Source organism: Rhodamnia argentea, chromosome 9 (genome assembly GCF_020921035.1).
Source record: "Rhodamnia argentea isolate NSW1041297 chromosome 9, ASM2092103v1, whole genome shotgun sequence".
In the NCBI taxonomy this organism is placed as follows: Eukaryota; Viridiplantae; Streptophyta; class Magnoliopsida; order Myrtales; family Myrtaceae; genus Rhodamnia; species Rhodamnia argentea.
In genome coordinates this window covers 16,480,769-16,502,333 of record NC_063158.1, presented here as the reverse complement: position 1 = coordinate 16,502,333, position 21,565 = coordinate 16,480,769, and the positions used below count along the sequence as shown (strand labels likewise).

The window sequence follows — 21,565 nt, the reverse complement described above, 5'->3', positions numbered from 1 at the left end:
TGTTTTGATGCAAGAAAATTCTATTTTGAATCTTTAACTGCTTATCCTGGCACATGTGTAGACATGTCTAATGTCAATCGACATTTATGGAATTTCGACGCCTACAAGCTACAAATGTCTAGACGAAGCTCGTCTTTCTTCTAAATCTTGGCAGAAAAATTGAAGCACCCGACCTGTTCAACTGAAAACAAATCAAAGAAGTCAACTGCAAAGAAGCTGGATTTGATTTATTCATGAACATAAATATACTCACATTTACTATTTAATTTTTCTGAAATGAGAGTTATTTGTACAATCTTTAAGGATTAAAAAAATCTTTAAATATGAGTATTTAACATGCTAATACGTATATAAGTGTGCCGTCTTGAAACGAATGACATGAAAACTTAAATGTGTCAATTAGTGTCTAAAGGATTAAGCGGATTAATCCGCGTAAGACGCGATTGTAATGTGTTGCCGGCTTGTTTATGACACGAATTTATTTATGTCAAACTCAAACGTGTTGAATCACGAATAGCATTCATGTCATGCAAATCGAAATGTGTCGAGAATTGTCAGCTCTTTGCGGACATAGATTCGTTCTTCGGCTTTTAAATGTGATGAGGGGTTTAGTGACGATTCTGAACAGGAGAATTCCATATAATCAGAAAAATCAACCCGCCGAATTATTATAAAATCCAATAAAATTACATAAACATGGTCGAGACGGTATTGCCAACAAAGAAAAATCCAACCAACATGCGAACTATGCCAAGTAATTTCCGAACATACCAATAACAAAATCACGAGGTCGGAACCGAGGAGTGGGATTTCCAAGCCTCTGTTGCTGTTGAGGAACAAGAAGAGCTCGCGGCCATTTTCGCTACCAACTTAAAAGATGGGTCGACTCTCATTTCGGTAAGTCATGAACCGATCAGTTATGATTTTGATTGGAAATTATTCCAACAGCTACAATCAACAAACAGAAAATCTGCAACCCCTGGCCTTTGGAACCGAATCCCCTAACTTAGGGTTCGTTTGTTTGAAAAAAAAATTATTTTTGATAATTTTTTTCCAATTTTTCGGTGTTTGGATGACGGAAAAGTAATCGATATATTGCTAATCAGCTAATTGCAGGGAAAAACACAAAAAAAGTTACAAACCTATTGCATTGATGATAATTCAGTCATAAACCTTTTTATTGGATTAATTTAGTCCTAAACCTTTTTGCATTGTTACCAATTCAGTCCATCCAACCAATTTTGACTTGAAATCGTTGACATAGACGCTAGTGATGCCATGTAGGATGGCCGGCGTTGACGTTGATATTTTTTTAATAATATTATTTTAAAATAATTATTTATTTATTGAAACTTTGCTTCGGCCTTGTGGCCCTTGCCTGTCAAGGGGCGAGGGCCGTCGTCCGAGAAGGTGAAATGCTTGATCTAATCCGCCTTGGGCAGCCTCAAGTTTTGCCGGGACCGAGCCTTCGAACCCTCTTGTGGTAATCGAAAACGCGAACACGGTCAAGGAATTCACACCAGAAAAGTGACATAGTCCAAGTGAGAAGTTAAATTTTGAGTCACAACGCGAGCCAATCAAGATTAGTTTAAGAATTATATTACGGAAAAACGAGATAAATAGCAAGTGTAAATAAATGAACTTTTAAATAAGCGAATCATATTCGACACCGAAAAGGGCTTTGTGTTGCTTTTTAAGCTAATTTGTCAATAATCTTAGTACACCTAATATTATTATAAAGCTCACATTTTTGTATTTTCCCCGTCTTTAGAACATGTTTAGATAGAGAGAATTTATTGGAAGAGAAGGGAAATAAGGATCAAGTAAAATATTTCTGGTGTTTGGTGCGGGAAAAAAAAAAGAATTGAATGGAAATAAATGAGAATGGAAGAAATTAATTTCCCCCCAGGCCCCCAAAAAAAAAAAAAATTGCACACGAATATGAAAGCAAATGCAAATTTTATTTCGTTTCTTCGTTAGATGTCATACCATTTTCAGCAAAATGAATATATTTTAAGATATTCGCCTACATAGCAATTCGATTTTCCCTCTCGCTGTCGTTTGCTTCAAAATACACCCTTAACACAAATAAGGGCAAATTTTAAAAAGGGCCCAAAGTGCCTTTATTTTCTTAAATAAGAGTCTGAAGTAGATATTATTTCAAATAAGAGCCTGAAGTGACCAAACCGTTTTAAATGAGGACTTTTGGCGGGTCGACGAGCATGTAACTATTCCGGCCGATGGAGAAGGGATATTTTAGTAAACAAAATCTAAGAATATACTTTTTAAATTATTTTATTTGTTTACGTCACTTTGTTTCCCTTTTGTTTCTGTTCTTTTATTATTTATTTTTCAAAATAAAAAAATAGAAAAAGGAAAAGAAAAGGAAAAAAATTCAAAAAAATAAATGAAGAAAAAATTCCTTCCGGCCGGCGAGGTCGGACCCTTCTTTGTGATCGATATAGTCACTTTAGCCCTTATTTAAAATAATTTAGGCCCTTCTTTGAGATAATTTAGCCACTTTATGCTCTTATTTGAAATTTTCACCACAAATAATGAAATTTGATCTCTTTTTTTTTTTTTTTGTGGATTTTACCCTAAAAGGGTTGCTCCGTTCGTATTTAAACAAATCAAACAAAATAAAGATAATGCTTCAGATTGACAATACTATAAGGTGTAAATACAACTTGAAATCTTATAATGATATTATCCGAGCGCATTTACTCAAACTATTTTTTCGACTCATGGAAGCCCCCAAAGTGATGCGACCGTTCTAATTTTACCCGATGACTTACAATACCTTTCGGTTTGGCTATAAAATATGCTACATGTTGCCCAATGTGGTAGACCCATGCTTGATGGATCCATGTGAAGTTGGATCGGAGGCTCCCGTCCTTTGATCTCATTGAGCAAATTCAAAGGTCAAAGCTAAGTGAGACAAAATTAATGTTTGTGATAAGGTTTTCTTCAGATAAAGTTGTGCACAAATAAAATGTTAGGTTACCCATCAATTTCACTAAATTAGAATTTTCAGTGGCTGCAATAGAAGTAGTACGGACTACGGAGCACATTATCAGCTTCGACATTGGATTTCAAATCCTCAAATTCGAATGGATTTATGGCTGACACGAACTTTGGGCATGTTTGGTTCGACTATGGAAATGGGATTTGAGGCTCTAAAAAATCTTGAACGAATGTTCGAACTCGGCCCTTCGGCTCTGATTTGGTTCGCAATTTTCACCTTGGCAAGAACCGTAGCAAGCCCTTTTTCATTCTCTCAAAACCCTTGATTTTGCACTAATCTACCAATCTACCACGTGAAGACTCTGTTTTAGGAAGGGGGAAAAAAAAATGAAGCCTCCTCAACATCTGTGACATGGGTTTGCACAGTCGGAATGATGCATGGGACAAACGTATCGAAGTGGTACTAACTTGTATTGGTCGATTATAGTTTCGTAATTTTGTTGGTCGGAATTGTAACAAATGGTAAATATAGGAGAGTGGTGCAAGTACTATTTTAGCCTTTTAGGGGTTTCCACGGGTTTAAAAAAAAAAAAGGTACCAAAGTGGTAGGGATGGATTAATTAATTAATTTTTTTTTTTATCACTGCACGACGAAGTGTTCTTCAATAAAGCAACAATTTCCCATTATTTCAATAATTAAAAACCAACGTTCTTTCATAATTTTTAGAAAGAAAATTTAGAGAAGGACGAATTTGGTTGTTACAGTGTAAAGATAATTATGAAATGTTAATAAGTGTGATTAACAGTGGGAAGTGGGTAATTAACTTTCTTCCTCTTTTATTTGGGTCATTTGAACCTCGGACATCGGTTGACCATATTTACGAAAGGAGTATTTTCATTTAAGTAATTCTCGTTAAGTACGTGTTTAAAAAATACCTTGGGGCACTTATTTAGGGATGCACAAATTGGATTGGACCGGACAAGTCGAGTTGGTCGGGTGCGGTCCGGACCTTGAGGGGGGCGGTTTGGTCCCCGATTCCAATAAATGGGATCGATGACCGGGCTTCTATAGTGGATGGGATTGGACTGGATCGCCCGGAATATATATATATATATATATATATATATATAGATAAATAGAAAAAAAATTAGAAATTTTTGAAGAACTAGTTAACCTAATTTTCACATCTTTTGCTCCACACTCACTCATCTCCTCTCGCTCGCCGCTCGCATCTCACCTTCGCAACGCATCCTCTAATTGTGCTTGTCGATATGCGATCGCCAATCGTGTTTTGTCTTGATTCAATATGTGTTTTATCTTGACTATATTATGCAAACCCATTATTTTGTTCGCACTTAGATTCAATAAAGTATAAGTGTAATCTCACTTTAAGCTTGATTCTTTCTAACTCAAAGAGAATGATGCGGGAGCATAATCCTATTTTAGTTGTTTTAAGTGTTTTTTTCCCATTATTTAAGGATTATAAGTACTCATGTGATGTTTGTACGATGGTTATGTGTATGTTTATTTGGTTGGATGGTTGAGATTATAAGTTGTTAATTTAGATCAAATGGTGAGATTTCTATAAGCATCTAGTGTTGGAGGTCCCACTGGGACCGAACCGGATCGCTAGTCCCGGATCGGTCGATCCTCAATCCCGAAAATTTGGAGATCGGGACTACTAATCCGATCCCTAGTTCCATATCGAGATTGAACCTGCTCGAGCTATGCACACCTGACACTTACTAACAAAAATTGTATCTTTTTTTTTTTTGGTTGGCCTAATTCCCTTGAAATGCTTCAATTTTAGCTTTGTGTACCAATTCTGATCCAATCTCTTTGTTTTGTCTCATAAAAAAGTAGAAACTTTGACTTAGCTATCAATTTTGGGCCAAATTTCTTTTTTGTCCCATAAAAAAAAATCAACTTCAGTTCGAGTCCCAATTGTGGCTCAAACTTTTTTAATCTCGTAAAAAGACACCAAGTTTCGGTTGACGCCCAAATTTCCCCGTCAAGGTTGCATCCAAATAATGTTGTCGAAGTTGCCAAATACACATTGAATGACACGTTATGCCGGAGTAGGTTCCGTGGGGGCGCCCGTGAGAGTGAATTTTCGAGTAGAAGGTTCCGATTCTCTTCCGATGCAGGAGCTTCCATGGATGCCTGAATTCGAAGCTTGAGTCGGCATCAATGGCTATCATCGTCATCCCCTTCTCTGCCTCCTTGCACGCTCCTCTCGCTTCTTCGCCTCCACTCCTTCGCATCGCCAAGCTCGCCGCAGCAACCTGCGCTCGTCGTCTTCGGTGCTACAGCAGCAGCACCACGGTCCAGCTGCGGCAGCAGCGACGGCAACAAGAAGAGCGGAATCAGCTGCGGAGCCCCGACCTCGTCGCCCTAGAGTACGCGGACCTCAATCTCCCTCACAAGCTCTCCGAGGTAACAGTTGAACGAAGTGGTTGTCGATTGCCGATTCCGAGAGTCCGGTAAAAAAGCGAGTTCTTTTTTTGTTGGTTCTCATTTTGCAGGAATTGGGTAATGTCAGGATCAGGCAACATGTCAATCCTCTCAGTTCTTCCTTCTCGGTACGCGTTAAATTTCTTCCTTTTTTCATTCAAGTCCTGCGTTGGCGCTTCGTCTGATTCTGGTTCGATGATGACAGATGCCTGCCCAAGCGCCGAACTGGGACGAGGTTTTGGAGGACCCGACCTTGCCTTTGATGGTGGACATTGGGAGCGGTGAGGCCACCTTGATATTCAAAAGTTTTGGCCATCCTGTAACTTCTGGTTGCGTTCATTGCAATTATATGTTGGATTGTTCTCTGTGATTCCGAGTATCATATTTTTCTGAATTCCGGGTTAAATGGCACGGTAGAAATCTGAGTAATGTGCTTCTGTTGTCGCAGCTCCTAGAAGAATTTTGCTCTGAGGTCAAACTTCACGACACATCTTGTTGGTTCGTGTGACTGAGCTCATTGTATTAGATAAATCTAATTAATAAAGAGGTCATTCTCTTGTGCATGTTTGTCCGTTGTGCCTGCATGAATTAACAAAGAGCCTGCAACTAAAGGGGCTAACCTGTGTAATCAGGGAGTTGCAGCTATAAAATGGTTAAGGGAAAAATCAAATAGACCACAGGCCTTTAAGTTTCTCTGATTGCCTTTGCATTGGCATAGTGCTCCAATCAACTGCCATCATATCATACTGACATGTGCACCTGCACAGTTGTAAGGGTCTGTAGATTGGCAGACTTGGATCAAGTTTCCTTTCTTTGAAACGATCCTATAGTTTAGAAGCCTTAGCTTTCAGGACTATTATTGGTGCTTTGTCATCTTCTCTCCTTTATGCTAGTGGTGTGCTGCTTACTGAATTCAATTTCCTTTCTCTTTCTCTTAATGGAGTTGCTCTAATTGGACCATGCTGTTTAGGATCCAATTTTTGTATCTACTTGTAGCCTGACCGCGTAATTTTAGTAGAAACTTGGAGCCTATCATTAATATAGTCTCCATACAGGAAAATATATTGTTAGGGAGAACTGATTGCTGTATTTGGATTTTGACTTCTCCAGATTCTCGATCAAATTATTCTATAACTTTGAAAAGTTCTTGGTGAACACTTGAGTAAAGTACGATTGTTCAAGAAGTACTTGATCTGAGGGCCAACCAGGAATCTAGTGACTTGATATATCAATTTCCTTCTTTAGTTCAAATGAATTGGTTTAGGATGTTATGATTGAGATTGCAAATGCATAAAGCTGCAGAAATACCTCTATTTAGCTTGTTTATGCTATAGACTATAGGTTGATTTAGGTTCTCATTGAGTGAGACAGAGTTACAAAATCTTTCCTTCTCTTCTTTTATAATAGCTTAACCACCTGTTATCTTTTCATTGGCAGATGACGAGCGCAATTCATATCTAATTCCCTTGTATGTGTCTGTCCATGTTCACTGGATGATGAGCATGATATATATCTTATTTCTTTGTGTATGTCAGTTTATGTTTATTGGAATCATGAGATTTGACAACCGGTCAATATGGTGTGACACAGATGAAATTACCTGGATCCAGAATAACAATTTGAGCTCTTAGAATTTGGAAGTGACATTTGACTTACTGAAATCTTCTTCTGCTTCTTTATTTTTCTTTAATTTGTCTTGCTGAATTAGTCATTATGACTATCACTCGAACCTCATATCAGTAAACAGGAGTCATGTTGCTTACCTGCATGGGAAATTTTTCTTCAACTGATAGTACTTGAAATTCCCAGGCAGTGGCAGATTTCTCCTGTGGCTTGCAAAAACAAATCCCTCGGGAAACTATCTGGGACTGGAAATCCGGCAGAAAGTATGGCATGAACACTTTGGGTGCTTCTAGCACACTCAGCAATGACTCTGATTGTGTTAGTGTACTACAATCTTGGTTTATTCTTATTCTGATAGAAGAGCATGGAGATTTAGTTCATATTCTTGAAATGTACTATTTGCAGCTTGCTAAGCGTGCAGAATGCTGGGTAAAGGAGCTGGTTCTAAAGAACATGTAGGCTCTGTAGTTTACCATCTATTGATAAATCTGCACATCATTATCTTTCTTATAGCTTTCTTGACTACATTGCAGACACTTTATGTATGCAAATGCCACAGTTTCTTTCAGACATATAATATCCACTTACCCAGGTCCTTTGATGTTAGTTTCTATCCTTGTAAGTGTCTCGTCTTTGAAACTTCTTAGGAACTCGTATCTCTTTAACTTTGTATGCTGGAGGAATGAACTTAGCTCTTGTTGATGCAGTGTCCAGATCCTCATTTCAAGAAAAAGCATCACAAGAGAAGGGTTGTGCAAAAGCCTTTGGTAGATTCTATTTTGGATAGTCTAGCGCCTGGGGGAAAGGTATGTATGCTGCATTCCAGTATTCCATTGTCAGTGGAATGATTGCTGCTGGGTTCTTTTCATCAAGTGTTGTTACATTTTCTTGTTAGCTACATTTATACTTTCTCATGTTTCGTTGTGAAAATACGTGTTCAAGGATGCGCTTGAAATGCACATTGCAAGGACCTGTACTGGATTGCTTTAATCCACATTGCAATTCCATTAATAGAGCTAGCAGAATCACTTCTTAGCCTTCCCTTTACGAACAGTTACAGCTCAAACAAAAAAATGGGTGATACTTCAGTATAAAATTCAGCTGCTTGTTTAATGTTTGAGGATGATGGGGTGTATACGGGGGCTTGCTGCAACAATTTATTAGTTTGAGATTATAGCTGTTTATGTACATCAGCTTTTGATCCCTTGTTACGATCAAATATTACATTTAGCAAATGTATTGTGAAAATGCAACGAGCATAAAAAATAGTATGAAGTGATATTATAATGAATTAAACTAACGTAGCTTATCAATGCCACTGGGGAAACTGGTGAAACCTGCAATTACCCAAACCAACCCCCACCTAACACTCGTGATGGCCAAAGATGGGGAAGTAACTATTGGTGTGCTGTTCCAGAAGGGAATAATACAGGCGCTTTTGAAATGCGAAAGGGTGCATCTTTAAGTAAAAGCACATGAAAGATATTGTGATGGGCATGTTCCAAGTTTTTATGGGAGATCAGTCAGGTAATAAAAAAGTGGAGAAAACTAACTTTTCACACTTCTTAATTGTAGTCATTGAATGATAATGATTTAAAATTCATATTCCTACCTCAGTAATGAAACCTGAGGAGTAGATATAGCTCGTGAGTTCTATTCTCACTCAGCATTGGAATGAGGGATGAATTACCATTCATCTTATGTTACTCAAGCATGTTTCCTCTTGAATTTATTGTTCAGTCTAGGACAAGCATTAGTTTTCTAGTGAGATCTGTCCCAAGCTGATTAGAGGTAGTATCTAGGAAAGATAAGCTCGTAAGGAAAGATGAATTCGCAACTCAAAGTTGTACTTGCATCTGATGTTACTGAAGTAGGGATATGAAACTCAGTCTATTCCATTGAGCAGACTTTTTGGCTTGCTCATCAGTTCATTACTTAGGTGTTTGCGACACCAAGTATCTTGAAATATTTTGTATTGGCATTTGACAGTCACAAACCTGACTCTAAATCAATCTGCATTCCATTCTGTTGTGTGTGTGGCTATTTGAATTTGACAGACAAAATCTAACCCTAAACCATCAACAGGGATGTCATTCTGTTAGGGCTTATTATATAAATTGTGCATACTGCGTGTTCATTTATTTCCTCTTGCAATAGCCGAAAGTTTAGTTTGATGCCATCTCTTAATGAGTATAAAGCTATCGGCACAAAGATTTGTGTACCTATCATTGTTTCCACTTCAAGTTTCTACTGTCAAATAATCTGTTTGAACGGAAAAGAGCATGTGGGTTAAGGAGAAGGCAATTTTGTGAGTGGAGCTAGAAATCACTACTTCACATGCTCTGGTGCTTTGTTGAAATCACTCTCCCAGTCGTGGTTAAGCTTTTGATTTTCGAAAGAACATTCACTCCTATCCACGGCACCAAGCTTAATCTGTCTTGAAGTACAGTCACTCCCATCTATTATGCACAAATTGTAGATTGCACTGCCACATGGAAAATGCAAGTGGAGGGGGGAGGAAAAAAAAAACTGAAACTTTTGGCATATTCTTAATAGCCAAAAGTTTTGATCTTCCAGAAGGTCAAAGTACCTATGGGTACATTGTCAGCTGGTCAAAGTACAAATATGATACGACATGCCCAGTTCCCATGGTTTCCCAAAGAGAACTTGATTTGTGTGTGTGAGCGTGCGCGCGTGAGAGGGAGGGAGGGAGGGAGGGAGAGAGAGAGCGCGTGCGAAGGAATGAGAGATTTATGGAAGTCATGGTTAGGTGTCTTGGGGCTTATGATCCATTATTCATTCGGAATAAGAATCACATCTGTTGCACATGGTCCGGAGATTAAATGTCCGAACCTTGTTCGCATGGCTAGAACTGGATAAGCTTGCAATCTTGGGATAATTGATATGGCAGACAATTCTGTTATACACCAAGCCCTAAATGTGGAGTCTTTTTTAACCAGTTTGTCCTTTCTTGGTGGGGCCTCTGATTTCTCCCCCAAAACTGCTTATGCCTTGATACCACAGTGATTGGTTCTGCAACAATAGAAATATCTCTGTGTATCTTTATATTTTGCTTGTGGTATTGGTTACCAATCTCATGGTTCAAGCATGTGGTGTGTCTCAAGTGTTTGGTGCAATACGTGTGTTTCCATTAATAGCTGGGCAGCAATTATGAAGCTCACCCTTTACTCGACTCTTCATTCTTGGATCTTGACAAAGTCTGGTCACTTTTGCACGTTCTTTTTGGATTTTACTTTGATTGATGTAATTCTCTAGTTGCATATTCATCACTCATCCTGTCCTAAAATATGTATCCAATGTTTGACGCCTGATGTTATTGACCTTAGCAGTGATCACGCAGGTATTTATACAGTCTGACGTGCTCGAAGTGGCTGTTGACATGAGGAACCTATTCGACGGGAGATGCGATTTGCTTCAACATGTCGATTCCATCGATCCAACGATTTCGTGCGACGTGGATGGATGGTTACCGAGAAATCCAATGGGCATCCGAACAGAGAGGGAAATTCATGCAGAGTTGGAAGGTGCTAAGATATACAGAAGAATGTACCAGAAGCTGGTGTAATTTCAGGGTAGGGTTTCCCAAGGATTAGATTATTTTGTACCTGCTTATGCAGGAAAAGATCCGAGTTCTTTGTAGTTCTTTAGGTGTTTTGATAAGAACCATGTTGCCACCTACTCTTGAACTACTCCACTACCCTCTCTCCTTCCAACTACTCCATCACCATCACCCTCTCTGCTCAGCAACCTAATGCTGGCTTCGAAATTCTTTCTGTTTTTATCTTTTAATTTTTGTGTTTTGGATGGGGTCGGATTAGATGATGTTGAGAAAGAACCGTGGCATTTAACAGATGTCTTTTCGAGTTTCCCAAGATAATGTTTTCGAAGCAAACGCGCATTTAGCCATAAGTTATGTACCAATTATTTGTTGATTTCACTGCAAATCATGTCCTTTTCAATATATATATCAATTCTTGTGATTTTACCTTAAATTAAGCAAACTCTCAGCGGTTACCCACCGGTCAAATTTACGTAACGTTTTACTTCTCGTAACTCGCGAAAAACTTCAGGAAATTTTCAAAAAGCCCTTCACATTCTTCCCGGTTATCACTTCATGTACCTTACTTATGAATTGTCTAATTTGTGCACTTAGATCGCGTAGCTAGCCAACGTGGCTAAGTTATCCTTCCTTCCTAGAAAGATCCTTAATTTCCTCATCACCCACAAACTCGGGGCTAAAAATCTAACAAAAAAATAATAATAAGAAGAAAGAGATCCATGCTTCTACAAACTCTAAGCATCCAAAATTCGAAACCTGTTGGCCATAGCCACCGTCCAACACTGTGGCTGACTCTCTCTCTCTCACTAGCCACCGGCGTGGGTTGTCGAACTTTTGCCAGTGGCTGGATGATGCTAACACGCTGCCCATTTTGCTACTCTATTTAATTTTCAAGTTTCTGAAGGTCATGTAAGTAGATTTGGATCGCCTAATATTGGGATTTCCGTGACATGCGTAATATTACTCAAATCAGGCCGTCCCAATGAAAATGGATAGCTTGATTTGAGCCATGTCATGTGTTGAAAGGGAGGGAAAAAATGTTAGCGAGAATTTTTTTGGGGTTTGAAAATTTTTGAATCTCAAATGTGGCTCAAATCAGGCCGTCCGTTTTCATTTGGATGGTTTGATTTGAGAAATGTCATGCATATCATGAAAATCTCAATATTAGGCGATTCAAATCCCATGTAAGCGCTACCTCGCTCCGATGTAAGTGCCAATGTGGCATTTAACGGCCACGTCGTCAATTGTGTTGGAGCTTTCAACGAAATGATCACATTGACTAAACAGTAAAGTTTTAAGGACCTTATTGTGCAAAAAACTTTCAATGACCATATTACATACAAAAAAGAAAGTTGATGTATATGACATTATCCCATCATACAATGAACATGCAAAATCTAAATGATAACAAATCATACCTTCAACATAGGCTTGGATAAGAAGACGTGCACAATGCAAGTGCGTATGGTTTGCTTCTTTTGATCGGTTGAACTTTATTGGTTAATTTTTATTATTTTCTCATAATGCGAATGCTTGAACATTTGATTCGACTAATTTCATAAGCATGTAAACTGACCCGTTCATGTCCACGATTTTTTTTTTGGCCGAAATGTCCATGGATTAGAGAATGTGCGAATGTCACATACACGAGCTGCATTAAAATAAGGGATAATGACACTAATGGACTCTAAACTTTAGTCCAATATGTAATGTCATCCTGAACTTTCAATTTTTTTCATTGTGGCCCTTGAATTTTTTATACTTGTTCAACTTCGTCCTTGAACTGTAAAAAAAAATTCAATATAGTCTTTCCATTAATTCAAGTTCGCGAACAACATTGGACATTTTCATACGGTCCAACAACCGAATTGAAATGTATTAAAAGCTCATGGACTACGTTGAACAAATTAAAAGATCGGGGACGATTCGTACATTGTGCTAAAGCTCATAGGCCACGTAGAGTAAATTCAAAGTTGGAGGACCACATCGCAAATTGGGCCAAAGTTCAGGAATTATTTGTGTCATTTACCCTTAAAATAATATCATACTCTTTATGAAAATTGCTTCTTAGTAAAAATTAATGAAACGAAACAATATCCTCAAAAATCTGAAGTAGATACAGTAATTGTAATAACACAAATTCTATATGTCATACATACTATATTAGATGTGATCGGTGACCGGGAAGTCTATCGAAGTCGTTTGAGTCTTCGACAACCAATCTCTCCCCATGAAACTCCTCCTTCAACTATTGATTGATCTGACCATTTTCTTTAGGATCAAACCGATTCTCTAAATGCCTTTTTGGATATTCTCGGGTATTCTCGGCTACTGACCATTTACTCAATTATCATTATGTGTACTTTTATTTGAACATTATGATAATGCGCGCTCTCAACTATTATTTTGTATGTCATTCCAAAATTAACGAGAGAATGAGCATAAGAAGTGGAAATGATACGAGGAATTGACAAGAGGATTCTATGTAACCGCTGAATTTTCATTCCGTGATTGAGAGCAATCTTGCAAGAATAAAATTGGAAGGGACCTAAAAGTGTGAGTACCTCACTTTCATGATACATAAAAAGAAATAGATAATAGACATCCCCTAGCATTTCCTAACATAAGGGATTTTGGCAACGTCGTGTTGATAGTTTTCAGGAAAACTACAAAAAAAACTTAACGCTCAGAGTTCAAATTTTTAAAAAAATCTTGAAGAGGACCATGACATGCAATCATAGAAAGCAACGGGACAAGCTCGTTTTTATCTAATTGTGGCTCAATTGTAGATGTTTCGTGCTGTAAAATGCCGAAATTTGTGTTTTTCATAACATATGGCGGGTCTAGTTAAAAATTCCCGAGGACACTTATAAAGCAACTCAATAAGTAAGCATCGCAAAATCGATTGTTCTCACGATATGTGTCGATGTTCCCAAAAACCGAATGTTTCCTTTATTTAGGAACTTATGAACGAGATCTTGAACGTTCCGATGTCTCAACACTTTGCAACTGTGCCAGAAAACTTGCTTGTATCTTGTCACACCCATCAATTGGCACGTAAGAACATGGATAGATAGATAGATAGATATCGAAGGAAGTTTCCTGTGTCGAGGAGGTATAAATATATAGTCCTGTATTTAATTCGAGGAAGGTGAGCACACGTGCGTTCGCACGTGACGCCGAGAGAGAGAGAGAGAGAGCGAGAGAGCGACGTCCGAGTAACGCGTGCCGCAGATATGTCGAATCGAAAGCTCGTTTATTTTTATATGTTGCTTGTGTTTCCTTCTCTCGCTCTCGCAACCCGCGATTCTCATCCCTCCGACGACTACGTATGATCTCTCTCTCGCTCTCTCTCTCTCTCTCTCTCTCTCTGTGCAATTGAGATCGACGTGGTTCGTCTCTTCTGAGTTCTGATTTTGTAATCGTGTCTTCCTCCGTCGGGTGATCCTTTTTTTTTTTCTTTTTTCTGAGCTTCAATGGTACAACGATTGAATTTCGCTTCTGAGAAATGGGTGTTCGCGTTTGGTGGCGGTGAAACGGTGGGGAGTAATGGGGACGCTGTTGGATTCGCTTCGCTTGCGGCATTCTTCCTGATTATTTGTCACTCGAGAACTTGATCGGCGACCAATCTTGTGTGACACGAGTCGGTTTGCGAGGTTGCCGCGCCGTGAGAGTTTTTTGACATCTTCCTTCGAAAGTTTTAGAATCCTTTGTTCGTTTGTCTATCGTGTTCATAAGTTGTATCTTAGATCAGGAAGGGGTCGGCAGAGATTGCATCGTTTTGTTTTCGTTTGGGGCATTATTTCTGGGAAGTTGGCTTTTCGATAACCTTCAGTTCTCTGCTTTTTGGTGCCCGAGGAATAATTTTCTTTTTGTAGTTCTTCTGTTGAATTAAGGGGTCTAGCCCTTTGCCAAGTTACTGGATGATCTTTGTCAAGCAAACGGGTCTAATGCCTACAACTTGTTTGACAGACTGCGGTGTCGCTCTTGACTCAATATTGCTTGTGTTGTGCTGGCCTTCTTGTTACTTTCTCGGCATTCTACGGCATCATCTGTCATTGAATAAACATGGATGGAAGAGACGGGCGTGATAACGAGTCCACAGACAAAGGGCTTTTCTCGAGCCTTGCTGGGTACGCCGTGGGGCAACACATGCACCACGGGTCGTATCCTCAGCATGGATATCCTCAGCATGGATATCCTCCGCAGGGTTATCCTCCTCAGGGGTATCCCCCACAGGGGTATCCACCAGCTGGGTATCCTCCGCCGGGTGGATACCCTCCTGCCGGTTACCCTCCTCCGCCTGCAGGTTATCCACCAGCTTATCCACCACATGGGGGATATCCACCGGCTGCTTATCCCGGTCCTTCAGCTCCATATCATTCAGGTATGGATCGCAACTGCGATTGTCGGACTAGTGATTGTGTTATGAACATGTTAGCTGTAAAATGTAGCTGTTCTTTCTCTTTTTGCCCTTTTTCCTAGGGAGATGTTGATGTTTTTGAACTTCAGAGTGTATTGTGAGTGTTGTCTTTATTTTTCTGTGTAAAGATGGATTTTCTCCTGTAATTCGTTTTCAATCCCGAAGCTGAAGAGATTGCACTGAGGCACTGATGGTCTCTGGTTTTTTCCTTTTTGTGTTTTTCGTTGGGTAGGACCTGTTCACCGTCGACATGTCAATTTCACAAAACCTTCGTTTTTTCTTTTCCGCTCAGTGACAAGTAGTTGTAGGTGAAACAATTGTAACCAATGCGATGTGAACTCTGGTTCAAAGATGATAATTTTTTGGGAGTTTTGTTTTTTCTTGTTGAATTTCTTGCTAGGGTCATGTATGAGTCCATTAACCTAGATCAGATAGACATGCAGAGGATGCAACTCTGGTTATTCAGCTTCTCTGTGACGGCTATCCATGTTTCTTCATTTGGTTCCCTGTGTGTTTACAGGGCATGGGCCTGGTATGGGAGGAATGGTAGCTGGGGGCCTCGCTGCTGCCGCCGCCGTTTACGGGGCACACCAACTGTCTCATGGTGCTCATCATCTCGGACACGGGGCTTTCCACGGCCATGGTCATGGAAAGTTCAAGCATGGAAAGTTCAAGCACGGGAAGTTTGGAAAACGCTGGAAACACGGCATGTTTGGAAAGCACAAGGGCAAGTTCTTCAAACGATGGAAGTGATTTTGACTTCATCATCACATCTGTCCTGCTGGGGGGGGGACCATTGTCGGCTTTGGACTGTTACTCGTATGACCGACTGGTTCTATCAAGTTTGATTCGTGTTGTATAGGTGGAATACGTTAAGTACTGAAAATGCTTCCTGTGCTGTGTATTTATGATTGGTTGTTCTCTTGAAGATATTGAGTCCAGTCTTTTAACAATGTCAATTTGCTGACTGATTTGATCAGCTTTTTGTATGATGAAGTTTAAGAGCTTTGTTCTGCATACTGAAAACAATTGAAGATGCTTTGGCTGACTTTGAATGGGAATTGCTGGGTAGCTTTTCCTGCAAATATCTTTTGTTCAACAAAGTTCTGGTTCAATATGGTTGGCATTCGGTTTGTTAACAAAGCCAAAAGAATTTCGAAGTCTCGAGAGGATTGAAGGTGGGGTCACTATGTCAGATGGAGGCTGAGACATGTTGCTCACGGTGATTAACTATACTATCGCTTAGGCCAATCAAATAGGTGAGTTGGGTTAGCTCAGGCTGAAAACGGTTCAATCCATATTGATCTATTAACTTGTTTTAATCCATTTTCATGCAATACAGTTCTAGCGACTCAATTCAAATTCGATCTATATTGCTAAAATACTTTAATATTAAATTCGGCGACAGGCCCCGCTCGCTTGCCGGGCCTCCTCCATCACCCGTTCACAGCGGCGGCCGCTGCCCGCTTGCTATCGTACAATAAGTTTATGCACAAATTTTCCCTGTGATCTAATTTGAACGACACAATACTTGAGACTGATTAAAAGTTGTAGGCTGCATCTGTCTCTCTGCAAAGTCAACATGGTCCGTACAACAGATGAAGAAGTAAAAAGTACCGTAATTTTAAATTTAGAACATTCTAGAATGAGGGATTGGCAGTCACTCCTTTCCCTCTCCTTCGCATGCTATTTAATTTAACTTTTTACCTGGGTCTATGTTTTTTTTTATTTTTTTGGGGGTCGAACCTGGGTCTATGCTATGTCTGTACAAATGGTGGGAATAAAGCTGTCGAATGACGACGAATCTAACCTATCAAAACCATGGAATAATAACAAATAACAAAGCAGCTATACTAACCGAGGAAGGCCATACATCGCCACGACTCAAGAACATCCATCAACTAAGAACTGCTGACAATTACTAGGGATTAGTTTTAATGCACCACGTAGTCTAATCTCCACTCTCGCAAAAGTGTAGTCGGCGTGATTAGTTTAAACAATCACCGAATTATAGCGTCATTAGCATATAAGATCGGGAGAAACTAATCGAGACATGGGAGTGTCGTCTCGATTCTCACGGAACCAGAGCATTCGCGGACTTGTTTACATTACTTATCTAATCGGCGCCCTTTTGGTACCTAGCCAGCTAATATTTCCGAAGGTGACCACACATTATTCTTATCAATCAAAGCCTGCTATGTTATCATGCATAATGATTTTATATCATTTTCGTACAATTACCGACTAAATCCTTACCCTAATTCTAGGAAAGCAATTAACAGGCAATTTTGCAGAGCTGTGATTAAACACTCAAATATTTAAAGCGACTACCTAGTAACTGAAAAGTAGACATGCAAGCCAATCAATATTAACAACAATCTAAAATAACAAGATCCGATAGTTTGATCGGGGCACATAGAAATCGATTGGACTAAACATTGGTTATCCTCCATTGCGAAACAAAGGCATAGAAGTACTAATTAGGCTAAAAATACAATCAAAACATTTTCCAAAATTTTCTCAATTTGTTGGAATTTTCCTGATTTTTAATAATTTTTTGCGATTATATATATACGACGCCGTATTGCGCATTCCACCAGGACTAAAAACGAGAAACGACGCCGCATCGGGGGGAATGCCAGAATGACGTCGTCCTTGGTTTCGCGTGCAAGGGCCAAAATTTCCTTCATTCATGCATTTCACCGAGCACCTGACGTGCACTGAGACACCTCAAACCAGCCCTAACGAGCGTTTTCATGGCCTTCAATCTCGGAACTCGAATATAATAAACGTAAAAATCGTCCATAGATATGCACTAAAACATGCAGGGAATGGTATTGACTAAACATAACAACCAAAAATCAGAAAATCACAACGAAAGTTTGCCTCCAAGTCGCGGGTTTGACCTTTTTTTTTTTCGTAAAACTGGGTTTGAATCCAGACAGATAAACAGGTTACATGCGTAGATTCAAGCCCCCCCCAAAAAAATCTCTCAGATTTACGTCACAAAGGCAAAAGTGCTCGATCAAAATGAAATAACGTAACACAAAATTTCAAACGCATAAAACTACTCGTAACATGGCTAAGCTTACGTGCCACAAGAGCATCACGAACTAGGCTACATGCAAGACCTCTCCTGGCCAGTTGCCCCGCCCATGACCGACCCACAGAGCAACCAACATGCCAAACGAAACACAGACAGGGCAGAAAAAATGAAGACACATGTTCTAAAACTTCAAATAGGACGTGAAGGAAGCTAATGGATCGCAAGAACTGGCCGGAGACTGGCCCGACCGAGGGATGGACCTCGGTCCGACGAGCCATGCTCGGCCAGTATAAGGAGCCTTGTCCTGTTCGACCGGTTCGCCTGAAAGAAGAAGAAGGGCCGACTGGGCCTGCTCCGCGGGGCGCGCTCAAGGTGGGGAAAACAGAAAGTGGGCCTGCACAGCCCAGGTCCACTTCGATGGGGAGGGGCAAGCGCTGGCCCGATTCGAAACCCTTTTTTTGTTTTCCTTTTCTTTTTTAATGAAATTTTAAGAAAATCTATAATTTGCGATGAAATAAGACCAACGCAAATTTCAATTTCGTCCCCTTCCTATTTTGTGCCTTAAAGAAAAAATAATTAAATCTTACCTAGGCTAACAAAATTAAGTGTCAACAAGGCCCTTATTTAAGAAAATGAGAGCTCTTATATAAACTTTTCCCGCACCGTCATCGAATAAGGTTGTAACAAAATAACTATTAGACTGTAAATAGATTACACTGCAATGTAAATAGAGCCATAATATCTACAACGCTGTTTGGCTTAAATAGTATATATACTACCTACTATTGTTAACTAAGGTTCTCTACATTAACGATGGAAAACGAAGGGATTTTGTTGTTATATTACACGTCTCTATCTCTCTCTCTCCTTTTTTTTTTCAATAAAATTCAGCGGATAGAAAAGAGCAAATATTTTTCCAATAACATAATTGCCAACGTTTGTACCATAACTAAAGGTTCTTTTTGTTGGCGATATACCTCCCACCACTAAACTTTTGTATAGCAAAAGCCATGTATCATTGTAGATTAAGAAAAGAAAAAGAAGGGACATGTTTGGTGATCTTTCTTCCTCTCCAAATGGATTAGCCAGTCCAATAAAATCGAAAACATTTTAGTCTGCCAATCGAAACCCTAAAAAAAATAAGGCGCAACAAATGGACACAGTCTTAACAAATGACAAGACTCCAATTGAAAATTTAATAAGCCCAAAATCATGGATTAAGTACAATGTAAATCAAAGTGATGTATCACTTCTCAAAGCGACAAACCCATCGCTAGACCTTATTTTAGAGACTAATCCATAAATTTAACAAGCTTTTTTACCTTCACCTTTCGACTAAATATTACCGGAGAGATGTGCACGTGTTTAGTCATGCCACGAATTTTTTTTTTCCCCATTTTGTGTTCGAGGAAAGTAGAGACGCATAGACATGAGTGTGGGAGATTGTTAGACACTTCGAAAAGTAATACATCAAATATCCATATGTTGATAGAGTAATCTAAGCAATAGAAACGACATTCTCATGCTTGTTGACGCCTAAATTTTGACTAATCTATTTTTTGCATAAAAATTATAAAAAATCATCTCATATATTTATTTTTAGCGTACATTGCATTGGCATATAATTGGGCAAGCAGAACACTTAATTTAGCATGCGTCTAGACTAGGCACGGGATGGAAAAATATACCGAGAAGATTTGAAACTTCAGGGACTGTATTGCAAATACTTAAAACTTCGAGGACCGTATTGCAAATACTTGAAACTTCAGGGACTGCATTGCAAATACCAAGAGAAGATGAAGAAGGGAAGATGATGAAGGGAAGATGATGAAGGGAAGGTGATGAAGAGAAGATAAAGAAGAGAAGATAATGAAAGGAAGATGGTGAAGGGAAGATAAAGAAGAGAAGATGAATATGATGAAGGGAAGGTGATGAAGAGAAGATGATGAAGAGAAGATGAAGAAGGGAAGATGATGGAGAAATTTGGCTATAAAAGGGGAGAGAGTTTTTTGGGGGAAGTGGAAGAGAATTGAGAGAGAGAGTAGAGGAGAATTTTTGTGATAGGGAGTGGAAGAGAATTGAGAGAGTTTTGAGAGAGTTTTTGAGAGGAATTTTTAGAGAGGAAAAAGAGTGTTCTTGAGAAAAATCAGAAGAGAAAATTCGAGAGTGAAAAAAAAAGTTTTAGTCGAGCATCATCTTCGACGAGTCCCGACACATATTTCGCCCCTCGCAACCCAACAACGCCATTGCTTGCCATTTTCGACGACAGCCGCGTTCTTCCAAATTCCGAGATCTTGAAGGGAACTATAACGTGTATGTGAGTAAGATTTTGTGTAATAGAAGGTAATCATTTCCATCTCGATCTACAAAAATGTAATCGTTTGGTTTGAACATTTGTTTGTTTATTTTAGACATGCCACGTGTTCCAAATTTTAGCATTATTACATGTTAATTTATTTTTATAAATACTCGTGATCGGCTGCATTTTCTTTCTTTCTAAATCACCCATGGTGTATATCGTACAAAGTTCAATGTTTTACATCCCCATAAAAAAGAAGAAAAAACCAAAAAAATTGCATCTTTGAATTTCGAGTAAAATCCATCAAAATTGCCAAATCAAATATTTTTCATGAAAATGGTACCGAAAGGGCGTTAGAGAAATCTGACGTAACCAAATCCCCGAATTCAAAATCTCCGGTTCGCGGAAATAAGATAGTTTTCTCCCGCTATTTTATTTAGGTTTCTAATCAACCTACCGAAAATGATTAGTGGCGACTCCAAATTCAAATCACATTGCATGTTAATTATTTGAACCTTAAGTTGCGATTTGGTATGGACTTGGGAGAGTCCGAGTTAGGTTAGTTAATTAATTAACCCGATAATCCATTAGCCCGAAATTTAACTCGTCTATTTTTTCTAGGTCGCGACGACTTGGCGACTCACTTGGGGAATTTAAGAGGACTTAGGCCAGATAATTTCATGAAAAAGGAATCACTTGATTTGGCAAACTTTGGTTGAATTCTCATTCTTAGGTGTTAAATGCTTTTGCGATTGGGAGTTATAAGGGGAGGAGTGATTGGCTAACCCTTTGTTTTGCGAGGCTTGGTGAATTGGAATTGTGATTTAACTTTTGAATCATTGAAGCGGTGTTTGCTTTTAATTGTTGTGCATGATTTATCGTCTTTGCACTACACTCGCACACAACCCGTGACCGGACTCGAGTCACACTAATAGTTTTAAGATGGTATTTAGATGGTCCTTTAACCTTGGCGGTAAGGCTTCGCTAAAGGTTATCCCATCTGGATCCCGAAAATTTTTTCAAAAAATGGCTCAAGGGTCGTTCTTATGCACGTGAGGCTACGATGCATGAGAATTGCCCTTGTCGACCGAACCAAGCCGAAGTGATTGAACCCGACTAGTCATGACTATTGTACGCGAGGCTGCGACTAGTCATGATGATTGCGCGCGAGGCTG

The 21,565-nt window shown here is 39.2% G+C and overlaps 2 protein-coding genes across 3 annotated transcripts; both read left to right on the top strand.

Moving 5' to 3' along the window:
* Positions 1–5,047: 5,047 nt before the first annotated feature.
* Positions 5,048–10,831, top strand: LOC115754879 (tRNA (guanine-N(7)-)-methyltransferase). The gene is given in 9 exon segments (XM_048285872.1): positions 5,048–5,401; positions 5,491–5,547; positions 5,625–5,700; positions 7,229–7,324; positions 7,327–7,358; positions 7,448–7,497; positions 7,576–7,660; positions 7,750–7,848; positions 10,404–10,831. Coding segments are annotated over 9 exon segments (966 nt in total). The 5' UTR covers positions 5,048–5,155; the 3' UTR covers positions 10,629–10,831.
* A 3,014-nt stretch (positions 10,832–13,845) lies between these two features.
* LOC115754880 (glycine-rich protein A3-like) lies at positions 13,846–16,095 on the top strand. 2 transcript variants are annotated; one of them, XM_030694051.2, is made up of 3 exons: positions 13,846–13,951; positions 14,595–15,009; positions 15,566–16,095. In XM_030694051.2, exons 2-3 carry the CDS (start codon positions 14,691–14,693, stop codon positions 15,796–15,798), a joined length of 552 nt encoding a protein of 183 aa, XP_030549911.1. In that variant the 5' UTR covers positions 13,846–13,951; positions 14,595–14,690; the 3' UTR covers positions 15,799–16,095. The 2 variants fall into 2 exon arrangements, with proteins under 2 accessions (XP_030549911.1, XP_048141826.1); XM_048285869.1 differs by having other exon boundaries at positions 13,946–14,063.
* Positions 16,096–21,565: the final 5,470 nt, after the last annotated feature.